General features: G+C 52.2%; 1 protein-coding gene across 1 annotated transcript in view; it reads right to left on the bottom strand.

The window, feature by feature from the left end:
• The window catches only part of TNRC6C (trinucleotide repeat containing adaptor 6C), a 295,949-nt gene that overhangs the window by 173,247 nt on the left and 108,400 nt on the right, over window positions 1-14,302 (bottom strand). Inside the window, 1 exon segment of the mRNA XM_050714356.1 lies at window positions 9,870-9,931. Within this exon segment, the coding sequence (XP_050570313.1) occupies window positions 9,870-9,931 (62 nt within the window).

Here is a 14,302-nt window from a genome sequence, read left to right as displayed (position 1 = left end):
GAAATGCTGCGAGGGTGGAGGGAAGGAGGCAATACAGCTGAGCAGCCCTGGCTGCAGCTGTCCTGTTCCGCAGAGGACAATTTCTCTCTCCCAGGAGTGCCACAGACTAGAGGCGCTCACAGATTATACATCATTCAGCCTTTTGCTTTGCAAAATTAGCTTTCTTAGCAGGGAAACAAAGGATTTGCTGGATTGGATCAGGCTACCGACATGTCTGCTGCTGCAGCCAAGCTCCAGCACTTCAGACACCCGCGGCTCTCCTCTGCTGTGCCGGCCAAGTCCCTGCCCGGGAAGCTGCGTGCACGGCCAGAGATTGCCTCCAGATTGCCCCAGAAATTCATCTGCTGCTCAGCAGCAGGTAGTTTAACTTCTCTCCTAATTTTGTCATCTTACATACCCACAAACGGCCAACATTATTTAGTCCTTTTAAAAGCTCAGCCAGAGCATTTATCTCAATAAGCGCCTTCAGTGCTGCCCTTCGTAAAGCCGACTGCACGCCACATGAAAGGAGGGTTTCTTTTTACCAGCTCGGAATTTACTGCCCCGCACGGTTTGCTTTACGGCCGCTAACACAATGCAAGCTTTTGTAAGGCGAGGATGGCGCTGGAGGATCGGCAGCGCAGGAGCTGGCAGGAGACAAAGATCCCGGGCTGTGGCTGATGCGGGGCCGACGGGAAGGCCATAACTCAGGACACGTTTCGTGGCAGGGGCGAGCAGCAGGAGCACCACGGCTTCCCCCAGAGAGGAGCACGGGACGGCCAGCACCTCCAGCGCCCCGTGGTGGGTGATGGAGCGCTGCGGGTCCTGCTGGGGCTGCACCTCGGAGCCTCGCCATCCTTCCCCTCTTGTGCAAATTGAGACGGGAACTGAAGGAGGCTGCTTGGCTGGGCAAAGCCTGCTTCACCCCACGGACCCGAGGAGAAGGGTTGGTAGCCACGAAGAAGCATTAAAGGCAATACAAAGCCCTGTGCCTGCACATGGGGGGGGGAGCAGGCAGGGTCGCACAGCCCGGGAAATGGCACTGCCACAGCCTCATCTCTCCTGACCTTTTACTTCTGGACGCAAGCAGAGCACACGAGTCACGTTGCTGCGTTTTACAAAGCCTCGGGTCAAACTTCTCCCCAAATGCAGATAGAAAAGGTTTATTTTGGGCTGCGTGCCACATGCTGCTGCCGGGCTGAGCAGGCACGGGCTGTGCAGCAGCAGCTTCGCCTCCTCGCCCTGCGAGCGCTGGCACTGACGGGGCGCCGTGGGGCAGGAACCCCCCTCCCTGCCCAGCAGACCTGCTGCGGGGCTCCCCGCCTCCAGGATTTGCTGCGGGAGAAGGAAACCTCCCCAGCTGCATGCACAAAGGACAATTTAGCCCCGCGGATCCAATCTCTACACTCAGAGCCCTGCCGTGGCTCTGCACGCCCGCTGGCCAGCCGTCCCCAAAGGGCAGCGCAGGCATTTAGGGCTCGCAGAGAGCGCACACACGTGCCGTGCACGCACCTAACCACACGGACCAACACGGGAACGTCCTGGAGATGTTGGGCTGCAGCCGTGTGTGGGTGTCTGCTCACACACACGACCCCGTGAGCTCACCTGGGTCTGGGGGCGCACGGGGACACGCGTGTTCCCACCAGCCACGGCCCCCAGGCCCCGGGCTGGCTGCTGAGGCTGCTCTCTGCCGTCTCCTGTGAGCTGGGACCCGGGAACGCTGCACACATCATTATTCTTGCTAATTACCAGGAAACATCAAACAAGACAAGCGTTTTACTCTTCATCACTGAATTTTGTTATGCTAATTAGAGTTGTATAAGCTGTTGCTATTAAACCTGGAGAGTCAGAAAAACATTTGCATTAATACCCACAAAGCTGCATCAAAACCTAGTTATTAGTATTTCAATGAGGCTCGGGTTATGGGGAAGCTGCTGCCATTTCAGGGGCTGGTTTGTTGTTTTTAAGTCCTGCTGTGAGCGAAAATATAAATAAATGCAGGGCGAGGCCTCATGCAGACAATGCTTCTTTTAAAGGGGGAATGAAAAACCGAGGGGAACTTTGATCAGGAACAGATCTAACGGGGAGAGGAAGGGGGAGCGCAGCAGCGCAGAGGTGCTGCGAGCTCGGCGCCTCTCTGCAGACCCGCTCTGGGTGCTGGACTTTGCTTTTAGGATTTCTGAGTTCCTCCCAGGCACATCGTGTGCTCGGGGGGGGGTTTGGGTTGGAGCTCCCAAATGCAGCCGGGAGCAGAGCTGCTGCTGTGCTCTGAGATTCAGGAGCTGTGCTTGCACGGGGCAGGAGCTCTGGTGACGATGTGCCCACCAGGACACGTCTCGGCCCTATGGGGAAGCAGCCCCACAAGCAGCACTGGCAACCCCTTCTTTTCAGTGCCAATCACGGCAGCCGAATGTTTCATCTGAAGATCTCACAGCACTTCAGAGAGGCAAATTAATCCCCCACGCGCCCCTTTGATACAACAATTATCACCATTTGATGCAGCAAATACATCCACGAAATTTAGGGGGGTCCAAACAGGCAGCAAGCGAAGGGCACTTTAACCCCTTAGCTCCCAGTGCCGCAGTACCGTTTGGGTATTTGGGAAGGCAGGCACACAAAACTATTCCCACCATATGGAGGTGCTGGAAATGTGTGAACCGGGGGCAGTGCACATCTTACAGCATGGTGCCAGGTCCGAATGCAACAGAGGAAACACGTTAGGGAGTGCTGGGGAATGATTCGAGCTGGCACCAAGCATCCCTACCCCGGGCGAACGCGGTGGGTGCTGCAGCGCTGCCCTCGCGCTGCCGTCCTCGCCAGATGCTCGCGGCAGGCTTCATCCATCAGCAGCTTCCCCGGCTCAAGCCACAAAACTCCCTTTGCCTGGCATTTATTTCTCACTAAAGAGCAGACCCTATTGACAGCTGGCTGGGGCTTAAATAATACATCTCGAGCTCTCTCTATAACCCGTGGTGCTACTCTATTGATGGGGCTCCAAGTTATCTGTTTTTAACAGGCCATTTGTCACCGATTCCTGGAGAGGGAGAGCCATTCCCTCTCTCACTGTATATTTCTATCAAAGAATAAAGAAGAAAAAAAAGGGAACGAGAAGGATTTGTTCCGTTTCCTCTTCCTGGTGGAGACGCACAGGTGGATTTAGGAGCAGTGCGAAGGAAGCGGTGGTTCAGTAACGATGAATGACGGTGGCAGTGCTGCCTGCTGCATCGTTTTGGTACCTGCCCTGCCCCGTGCTGCTGTGGGACACCCCCGTGCTGAGGGCCACGGACTGCGCAGCCCCAGCATCCTCCTTCCTCAATTTCAGGAGCACCTTTGCCTCCGAAAAACCAAGTTAAGATCTCAGCCCTCTGCCTTGATACGAATCGGTGTAAGAGGAGACGAAGACGAGCTGGGTGCCACCACCCCACGGGGCTGCTCTCACGCTCTGTCCTCCCTAATCACCAGCAGATTAACAAAAATCCACATCAGCCACGCTACGGCAAGGAGAACTCTAAGAAGGATGAGGGAAATGAAGACACTGTGAAATGCAAGAGATGTCAACTTCTACTTATTTTTTAATTTCATCTCTTACAAGCTTTTTGGAAGCTAACATGATTATGTTCTTCACACAATTTATTAGCATCGTGTTGGAAATCCAGCAGTATATTACTCTGTCTGAGTAATCCAATTAGTAAAATGCATTTATTTAACCAGAATATTAGCTGCACACAAACCCAAATGAAGCAAAGTCCCTGATCCTGGGGTTCCTCTCACTTCTTGGAATTCATTTACCAGCTACAGAAAGCTTTACACTAATGAAATAAATACCAGCCCAGTGTTTTTGGAATAAGAAAAGAAAACCGATCTTGCTGCCCAGCTAACAGCCTCTTTTCTTTTTTTTTTTCCTTTGCAGTGGATGATGGTGGCACACAGATTTCACAGCTTTGCAGCACACAGGGTTTTGTGTCTTTTCCGTCTCACTCTCTCCCAAACCATTCCTAAATCTCCACGCGCCCACCTGGATTTCCACTCCTTAAAACTACCAAATCATTCCCAGAATTAAGACCATTTTCAGTTGGCAACCCCAATGCGAAGGCAAACCTCGTCCCCTCTCCACCCTGATTTGCGAGAGCTTTGAAATGAAATCACTGTGGGAAGCGGCGGCTCCTGAGCTCTTTTTTCCTCCTAATGAAGGAGCTGAGTGACAGCCCCCGAGGCTGGAGGTCTGGCAGCATCCTCGCCACATTTGTACCGACCTGACCTGGTGCTGAGCCAAAGGGACCATAGAGGAGTACTGACTGATGCGTGGGAATCTGGGGGGGATATTTGGGGATTTTTACTTACTTTTTTTAATCTTAAGCACGCACACCTCCCAACCCACCAGCATCCCAGCCGCAGGATGGGTCGGTGCCGATCTCTGGGTGACTTTTCCCTGCCAGAATCCCTGTGGGGCCGCAGCGAGGACAGGGGAGCAGTGTGGGAGGACAGCGCTGTCCCCTGGCCCCAGGGAGCAGCTCGCTGTTGACTGATGGTATTTTTCCAGAGCCGCTACTCCAATTTATCTTCATTAATTGGATTAATGCGTTATTTCCCCCTGTGAACAGCGGCGGGAGCTGTGGTCAAGAGCAGCAGCGAGGAGGCGTGAGGCAGCGAGCTGAGGCTGCTACGAGACCCCGGCGCTGCAGCAGCGAGGGCGTTTCCTCTGGTTTTTGGGTCTGGGCACCAGGAGAGCTGCAGACGGGCTCAGGGCAGCCCCAGCCACCCTTACGCTTGTTCTCTCCCATCCAGAGATGCTGGCAGTAAGAGCTGGGGTAATGCAGCATCCCAAAATGGACACCACAAGAACCCAAAATCTGGGATTTTGGTGAGCATGCATGTGCCAACAGGGATGGCCTTACCTCACTTGCCCATACCCCATTTTTCTCGGTCTCAGGGAGCAGGATCACATTTCCCATCTCCCTGCGCTGCAGCAGCAGCACCCGTGGGGCAACTGCGCACCTCGGTGCTGAACCCGCAGGGGCAAACCAGGCAGAGAAGGAAGGGGCCAATGGTCACAGTTAACTACAGGCATCATTTGCAATGGGACTCCAAAAAAAATAAAGTCCTAACGCAAAAAAGCTAATTTTGTGTTTATTTCAGGTCATCCGAGCACCATCGCTGCTGGAGGAGCGGACTCGCCCGGGCTCAGTGCTCGAGTGCTGCTCATTCACATGCAGAGAATTTGAGAGATCCTCCCATTAATGCAAACAGGAATTACTCGTGTAATCTGGGGATTAGCAGAGCCCTAGGAATTATTTACATTTCCTAAATGAGGGAAACTGTACCAAGTGGGTAAGTCAGAGACAGGCAGCCGAGGTGCGGGAGGGCGACGCGCTGCCGGCATCCTCAGGAACTGCCGCGATTTCCCTCAAAAAACTCTCGTTTGAGGTTTTTGGTTTGAGGTTGCACAAGGTGTTCGATGCCTTTGGACAAAAGCTGCTGCTGAGGTGAGGTGTGGATGGAGTGAGGCTGTCCTGGGGCTCGTTGCCAAACTCTGCACCACGAGGCTGTGCCCCTGGATCAGGGGGCAACCCCTGGCTGACCCCATGGAGCTCCCCAAGGCTGGCTTCCCCCGGAGGGCAGGCGGTGCCTGCCGTCAGACGCAGCGGTGGCAGGATCAAGCCAAGGACCAGCACCGCAGCCACGCTGCTCTCCGCAGCCTTCACCCACCAGGAGCTGCGGGGGGCTGGCGGCAGCACCCTCGCTGCCCCATCTCCCCCCAGAGGCTGTACTCCCCCCTCACGCCACCACCACCAGTTACAGCCACCCTAATTTTTCACACGCCAGACGACGGCGAGTCAGACTCCATTTCCAAACTAAGACATCTCGTGTGCTATTCTCCCTCCCCTCCAGACTAATAGCTGACAATGTATGCCTTCCACATTAATGATAAGGGTTCAAGGGGAAAGAGGCTGCTCTCCCGTTTCGCTGACATTACACTCTCCTATGTACCCACCAACATACCCTAAGGCAACAGAACTAGTAATAGGTTCCTCTAACTGCCTCCTGCATCAAATTTGACACCGGGTGCTTTCTTCTCCTTTCCCATCGCTCACCTTATAACTCTGTCATCATCATTGATTTTGACTTAAGGAAAAAAAAAAAAAAAAGAAAGGGCCCTCTCTCCCTGCTCGTGCAGCGCTGGGGCAGCGAGGCTCAGCTGCCAAGGGGAGGTTGGGCAGGCAGGGGCAGGCCACCGGGAAGGCTTTGATTCTGTCTGGGCTGGGGAGGGATGCAGGCAGCTGCCCCCAGCAGGGCGGGTTTGCAGCCCTGGGACCCCGCTGCGGGCTGCAGGGGTGCTCTGCTGGAGAGCCCACAGCACAGCTTGGTGCCTGGTGGCTTTTTGTGCTGGGCTCATCCTTCCACCGAGGGCAGGATTTGCTCATTTTTCAGCAGCACTCCTTTCCTCCTTCCTCCGCCTTTCTTCCAGAGAAAAGACAGCAGGAGCAATCCCCGCCTGCCTCTGGACTACACCAGACAGAATCAAAGCATCTGTCATCTGTAGGCACCAAAACGCCCTGTTACCTCCCCAGATTCCCCACATCACCACCTGCAGCAGGGGTGATGCCCAGGCGTTGCCAGCCCTTGGTGCTGACGACGTGCCCAGCCTGGAGCAGCAGCAGGCTCCTCCTGCCCGTGTCCTTAGCAGCGAGTCCCCGGAGCGCGGCTGACCTGCAGCTGGTGTTCTCTTTGATTTATGTCAGAGCCTATTTATGTCCTCTGCTTAAAACAATCCCGTTCGTGTCAGCAGTAAATGAAACTGTGTACCATCCGGCAGCTGGTGGGCTGCTACCTGAAATGAGTTTCGCTCCAGTTCTTATCAGGCAGAAATCCTTTTAATCATCCGAACTGCCAGCACCTCGTTGGAGCTGCGATGGCACGGTGATTGTAACGGGGAGAGGCGTGCTGCAAGCCTGGGACACGGCGCGAGCCCTGGGATTGCTGGTGGTTCCCTTCCAGGGTCACAGCCACTCCGAACGGGTAGCATTTGGCCGCAGAGCCCCGTCTGCTGCAGACCTGGGCACCAGCAAGCTTTGTCTGGGGCTCTGAGAGCCAAACTGGGGGAAATGGAGCAGCAGATGGCCACTGCAACGCGCTTATTTTGGGCAAGAGAGGACTGGTTCAGGAAACCCCCAGAAGAGCTGGGCTCTGAATCCTCACTGCAGCCGCTGTCCTGATGAGTCTCCAAGTGAAGGACCCTGCTAACAAGGCAGCTGGCAGGGAGCAGGGAGCATTTGCCAAAGCTATTTGCTTTCATTAAGGAGGGCAGCGAGAGCCAGGCTGCTCCTCTCGGGGACCCGGCGCGAGGCCATGGGACCCGCTCGTCCCACCAAAAAGTGACAATCGGAGCTTGAGTAGTGAGCATCAGCCACCCCCAACATGCTGCTTGCAAGCCAAAAGCGATTCGAGGGAATTATTCGGGAAATAATTCTAAATAATGGATGAACGCAGAAAACTGCAGGCTGTTTACAAATAACTCACCAACCGAAAAGAGCTGAATTTGCCGACTAGATGATTCACTATTGATTATTTCCCCAGCTCTAGCTGTAACCTTATTTAAAGCATTAATTAAGACACGTCTTTATAGTTCAGCATATTCCAATCCTTCTCAGGAGAGCTCTCGACAGCTCAGTGCTGCCCTTTGGGGGTACAGCTGGAGAACCCCAGCCAGGGACACCGTGCAGGGCCCATCCCATCCCAGCCACGTCCCAAAGAGCCGACGCAAACATTGCGGCAGGCTGCAGGGCTGCGAGCACCGGGGTATGGCAGGGGAGGGATGGATCCCACCCGGCTGCCGGCTGGATTTCAAGAGCAGGACAGCTGCCTCCTGGGATAAACCCTTTAAAGACAGCCGAGGCAATCTGGCTGCCCTCAGGTGACCCGGTGCCAGGTCTGCCCCGATAACAACCCCTAGATGCATGCTCGAAAACCTGCTCCAGAGCGATGCTCTCTGCAATTGCCCCTGTGTACCAGCCCCTAAGAAATATCTGCACGGCTTTGCCGGGTGGCAGCTCTGGCCCGTTTTTGGCAGCCCTGGTACCAGCCCCTGTAACCCACCGGGCACTAGGAGGGCAGAGCCCGCGGAGTTAAAATAAGAAGAGGGAACCCGCGTTGCCTTTCAGTTACGTCAAGCGGTGAGCACTGCTCCCACTGCTACATGTGCACGGCAGTGAGGTGTGCGTAAACACAACCACGTACGGAACCGCTCTTCTCCGGGGAGAAGACCCATATGCACATCTCGCTGACAGCAGCGAAACTTCAGCCCGTGCTGAAAGCTCCAGCGAGCTAAATACCGGACTGTGCCCTCGGTGACACGCAGATGGGAAAACCCAGCCCAGGAAGATTCCCGACTCAAGCCCCCGGGGAGCCCAGCATGTGATGCTGGGGCACAGGGGCAAGCTGCTGCTCTCCAGCCGTGCTCCCTGCGGTGGATCCACAGCCGGTGCTCGCTCCACGGAGCCCCCAGCCCCGTGTCCGGCGCTGCCTGCACTGAGCTTCACGGGCAGACACACACCTGCTGTCCCCGTGTCAGCCAGGACGTGATCACCTGGCACCGAGCTGAAGCTGAAATGCTGGCTGATTAGCTCAGCATCGCCCAAAGCACGTTTGCATCGTTTCTGGATGACTTGGAGGATAGAAGAGCAAGTTAGCATCTGCCTAAAGCAAGCCCAGCATATGACTGATTTTTGTTCTCATAACTTTATCTAAGAAAAAAAGCTCAGAGAGTGAACATTTAGCCAGCTCTGAAGTCCAGGCCACCAATGACTTCAATTTTTTGAGCCTATTTCCATGTCCATGCCCTAGCCTCTCCCATGAGCTGCCCTCTCACAGGCAGCGTTTGCCAGCAGAGCCATCGGGCCCTTTCCCCCCTCTCAGCACTATCTGGCGTGGGGATCATTCGGCATCACATTGTGGGCAAGCCATCACCAGCTGCCTGGCATACACAGCCCTAATTTATCCTAAATTATCCCTGAAGATTAAAGCAAGATTCCAGAGCAAGTCCCTTTCCCTCCCATCAGATGCAATCAGCCACAAGCTGTGTCTTGCAGGACTGAACTTGGAGGTGAAGTCAGACTTGACCACTAACCAAGGGAAGCTAGCAGGAGATGAATTAAAAATTCAAACAAAATATAGCACAATCACTTGAATTTTAGCAGCATGCTCAGGTCTTTTTTTAACAATTTCAGTGCTTCTGCAGACTGTTTTGTGCATGTAAGGAAAATTACTTCAGCTTGTCTGCAAGAAAGCCTTGCCAAGATTGCAAACATTTGGAGTAACCATTTGCACGACACATGGCACAACATTCGAGTCCTCCTAATCCAGGTGCTCGAGCTTAACCCTTCAAGGTTACCACTTAGAAAGAGATTTTCTCTACATTGCTCACAGCAGCAGGACTTTTTACGCACGTCAGCGTGGGATGGAATATATAACCCTGCCCAATATTTTCATTACAAGCATAGAAAAAGGGGAAGAGGAAAAAACCCAGCAGCTGAACAAGACTACTGATATCTCCAGCTCTCCAGGCCCACCGGTGCTGTGAGCAGCACTTGAGGTCACGCACAGCCCCGGCCTCACCATCCCCTGCTGCGCCAGGAGGGCAGCACGGTGCTGGGCCGGGCACAGATCCTACCCTGGGCACGACCCACCGGGCTCCTCGCACAACCCCACAGACACGTGCACGCAGCACGAGCCCTCCTGCCAGCGGCGGGCTGGGGTCTGCCGTGAGCTTGGGTCTGGCTGAGCGGGGGCGCCAGCCCAGCCCCTCTCCTCCCCGTCGGGTCCCGCACGGTTGCACAGCACCAAACACACGAGCAAACATTTCTCATGGATATCGTCCAAAGAAGAATCCCTACCTGCTCTTGACTCCTTCAAAAGCTGTTTTCTGGTAAGGGCCTGTCTGGTGGTTTATTCTTTGCTGAAAGACAAAAAAAGACAAGAAAAAAGACTGTCAAACAGCAGCTCACTTGGGAAGGATGGGGTGTTCCTACACAGGGAGAAAAGATGCATTTTGTGTTTACTTTGGTTACTCTCCGTTGCATTCAACACACTTCAAAACTTGCACAATGTTCCCTGCCCAGCTTATTTTATTTTTCTATTTGGCAAAACTCTTCTCTCACCATGAGCAAATGTACTGCTAATTAGCACAGACGAATAGATTAAGTTAAATAACTCTCCTCATTGGAGCTGTTGCTCCCCGTCTCTCTCCAAACCCAGAGTCAATCCAAATCCATTGGGGAACCGAAACAAGTTAGCACTAACAAAGCTGTAATATGCTCCTTGAAAAAGGTGTGTCAGGATTAAAAATGGCGAGGAAGGGTGGCCAGGATGATGAAAGGCGCAGAACAGCACAGGGGAGCTGCAAAGAGCACGTGTGTGCCACTGCGCTCTGCCACAGGCAGGCCTTGTGGGTGTGTGCCGCAGGCGTTATTCTGCGTGGCCAAACTGTTCTGAGTTTGAAAAATAAGTGCCCTTGCTGTAGGAGCAGAGTGACCGGCACCTGTGCCCTCTGCCACTACGAAGGCCTCTGAACCTGCTGCAGTGTAAAACCATGAGTTTTGTTACCAAGCCTCTGCATTTCCCAGCCAAAGCTGCTTTGGTAAGGGAAGGGCAAAGACATCGCAACCTGCTTTTATGTGCCCTCAGCCAGAGGCTTTTGCGAATGCCTGTGCAATGAAGCCATGCCACGAAGAGTTTATAGTGATCTAATGCATCTTCTTCTTCCTCTTTTTTTTTTTTTTTTTTTAAAAAGGATATCCTAAGGAGTCTGGACAATAAAACTCCCAAAGCCTCATTTGACTCCCACTATGCTTCTCATCCCCCACTTCTAAAACCGAGCACTGCCACCAGGTTTGTTCCCATCACTTGGAGCGATGCGATGGGTGCCATGAAGCCATTGTGCACGTGTTTCACACGTGGGAGCAGCCCAAGAGAAACCACTCTGGCTTGTGGTCAAGGACACTTTTCACCATCCCATCAACACATTATGCAACTTCCCAGGTCAGTACAACTGGCACTGCTGCTGCCAGTGGGAAATTTCTGGGCCCAAAGGCCTCAGTAAAACAAATACCTTGGCAAGAGAGCGAGCTTTTTGCACCAGATGGACCCCCTGGTATCTTGGTAAATCCGGTTCTTAGGCTTTGCCACAAAGAGGCTTAAAATTAATTAGCAGATTTAGTTGTTTATTTATTTATTTTTGAGAGTTCTGTGTACAAGGAGCGTGTGAGAAAGGACGTTCATTAGGAGCTTTTTGGTACTTACAGGCCAGGCAAGGAATTATGGTTTGCAAGAGAGCTGCTTTTATAAGGGGCCAGTTGAAACTGTTAAAGGTTACAAGCAGATGCTTCAGAGCTGAAAACATTCCCAGCAAGCCAGGAAGAAGGGGCCAGTCCCCAATTTCCTAAAGGCGACCACTTCTACCAAAAAAGCCTCAGTCTCCTTGGGTCCCTGTTTCCAGAGAGCCACGGCCCAGCAGCAGCGGGGAGGTGACGAGGACGTCCCTGCGAGCAGCCACCGCAGCCTTCAGCTGCTGAGAGCTGACTCCTGGGTGCTGGCCACAGTCACCGAGCTCGTTCTGCAACGGCACCCACCACTGCTGCTCCAAAAACATGACTAGAAGGCAAGGCATCTGTCTAGTTAAGCAAACAACTCAAAAATATTCTTCAAGCCTTTATTCCCATGCTGATTCATTTCTTGACCTTGCAGGGCTGTTTTCAGAGCGAGCCGATGTTGGCACGACCCCAGCAGCGTACAAGGAGAGGACAGGCACCAGCACATGGAAGAGGAAAAGACAAATGAGTAAATGGTGTGATGTGTGTCGGTACCTCCTGATCCCCCTTTCCCAAAGGGGTGTGCATGGGAAGACGAGAGCTGCTGGGCTGCCTCATCACAGCAATAGCGGCGCTTTTTCCAGAAAGAGAAGTGTAGAAGTTTCTGCTACTGCAGCAATCCCATCCCTGGCTTCTTTGGTCTTTAATATGTCTGTCCTACAAGAACCGACTGATTTACATACAAGTACATACTGATTTACATACAAATTGCTAGATCCGAACCAAATGAATGAAGTTTTGCTTTGCCATAAATCCACCCCGCGTGTACAAGCTGCTGGCTACCAACAAGTGAAACCTCTCATTTTGCTAGAAAACTTTCCAAAAGCATTGCCTATATTAAGCACTTTTTCCTTGCCTTTACCACCCTTGATATTCCTGGGGCAATTTCCTCTGGGAAAGGAGCTGCTGTCGGTGTTTTGCTGAGGGTGTTGTGGGGTTGAACAGCACCGTGCTCCAAGCCCTGACAGCCTGCCTGCCCAGCTGTCCACGCTCCGCTCTAGCTGCTCAAGCAGTACCAAAAATGGCAAGTTTAACATCAGACAGACTAGTTTGGAATGAGAAATGTTATTTCAAGGGTTCACAGAGCTGGAAACACGGAAGATCCTAAGCAAAAAGGACGTACTTTGTAACAGGAGAAGTCTCAGCTGGGTAAAGTGGACGGCAAAGCTCCCCCTGCTATCCCAGCCTTGGTCCGAGTTGACAGAGAAGTTTAAATCCTGCTTTCACATCATTACAGAGAGAAACCATATCTGTGCAATCTCAAGTCCAGTAAAGACATTTGGAAAACCATCTACCTGTTTGCATGAAAAAGCTGGGTTCCTGGGATGGGAGGGATGGAAGTCATCCCCTCACCCCCTGCCAAACCCCAGGAAGAATTTTGGCGAATGCCTATGGCTGTGTGCAACATCAGTGTTACTCCACCAACCCAGTTCTTATTCTCGATTTTCTATTCTATCCTAATAAAGGTGGATTTCATGTACAATAATCTGAAGATAGCAGAGGTGAGGGTATTTGCTGTAAGGAAAGCAGAAGGAAAATAACATTACCAGGTGAGACTATGCGCAACTTTAACTGTTCAAGTATTAAACCCATTTTTCACCATCAAGAGCATTATCTAACAGCGTGAGAAATACAAGCAGGAGAAAATATTCTCAAGTGCAGGAATTGATGGTCAAAGCCTGAAAGTTTGGTAAAATGCTTTTCCACTCCATGTCCTATGAGCTGTCAGCACTAGGATGGAAAACCGCAGATCAGTAATTGCAAAGGACACTTCTTTCTTTCACTGTCTCTGTCTGTAAGGCAGGAGGATGGCAAGTTAATTAATTATCTCCAGCATCAGTTTACTTGAAGATCTTTTTTTTCCAGCAGCGCATCAAAGGAGACTGATAGAAGCCTTGATTAGAGGGATAATGAAGGAAATCTTTAATAGATTATGTAATTTCTTGCCCTTCTGCAGCCACTCTCCAACTGGCTGCCTTCGCAGTGCTGGGATTCACTTCTGGAAAATATCACAAGCATGTAAAGCCACATTAAATGCAAAATTTATGGAAAAAATCAAGTAATTGAATGTTTACCTTATTTTTGTCAAAGGTCTGGAAAAAAGATATCAGACCATCCGACTTGCTATAGAGCAGAGATTTCCCATGTGTCCTCTTAGGGTCTCCCACCCCATGGAGTGAATCTGCATTGTGGAGTCACAACAGGCATGGACTGAGAACACTCGTCAGGTAACACTGGGCAGGACAAGAGCAGAGATGCAGGATAGTCCGGTGTCTACCTTGTCATCTGGCCCAGGAAACCTTTACTAACAATGCCCATTAGCAGGAGCCTTAGATGAGGCTCTTTATTTGATTTTTTTCCCTCCCTAATCTTGCCTGCTTTCACCTGCAACACAGCATCTCACCCATCCTTGTTTCAGATGACCAGGACCCCCTCAGAGGGCAAAGTCCCATCCCACACGGAGGTATGAACCTCTGGTACTGTCATCCCAGCTCTCCTGTCCCTGTCACAGCAGTGCCCCACAATTCTCCCCCACGTTTGAATCCCTTTGGGGATTTCAATGCCATTTCCCTCTTACCCAGACCACGCACGTGCTGCCAAATCTAATAGCGAGGAGAAATGAAGTGTCAGGTTCTGATACACAACGCACCGTGCTGATTTCTATCTCACACAGATAAACCCCAAGTCATTCCCGAGAAGTCCCAGCGGCACATTTAACCAATCTATTTCTCTTAAGATGAGACTCAAGATTCCCCTCTCCTGGAGTTTGGTGCTTAACAAACTATTGGTGGCACCAGTTGCACTGACTGCGGGATGCTCGGGCACCCTGGCACCAGCATCTGGAGTGAGAGCTTGGAAAAAAAAAATGTGCTAATGAAGGAGTTTAGGATGATAAAAGAAGCACTGAGGAGACCATCCCTACCTTGCCCTTCAGGGCCACCCTATTCTTGTCCCAACAA

This window comes from Cygnus atratus, chromosome 18, assembly GCF_013377495.2.
Source record: "Cygnus atratus isolate AKBS03 ecotype Queensland, Australia chromosome 18, CAtr_DNAZoo_HiC_assembly, whole genome shotgun sequence".
Classification (NCBI taxonomy): Eukaryota; Metazoa; Chordata; class Aves; order Anseriformes; family Anatidae; genus Cygnus; species Cygnus atratus.
This window is presented reverse-complemented; position numbering and strand designations above follow the sequence as displayed.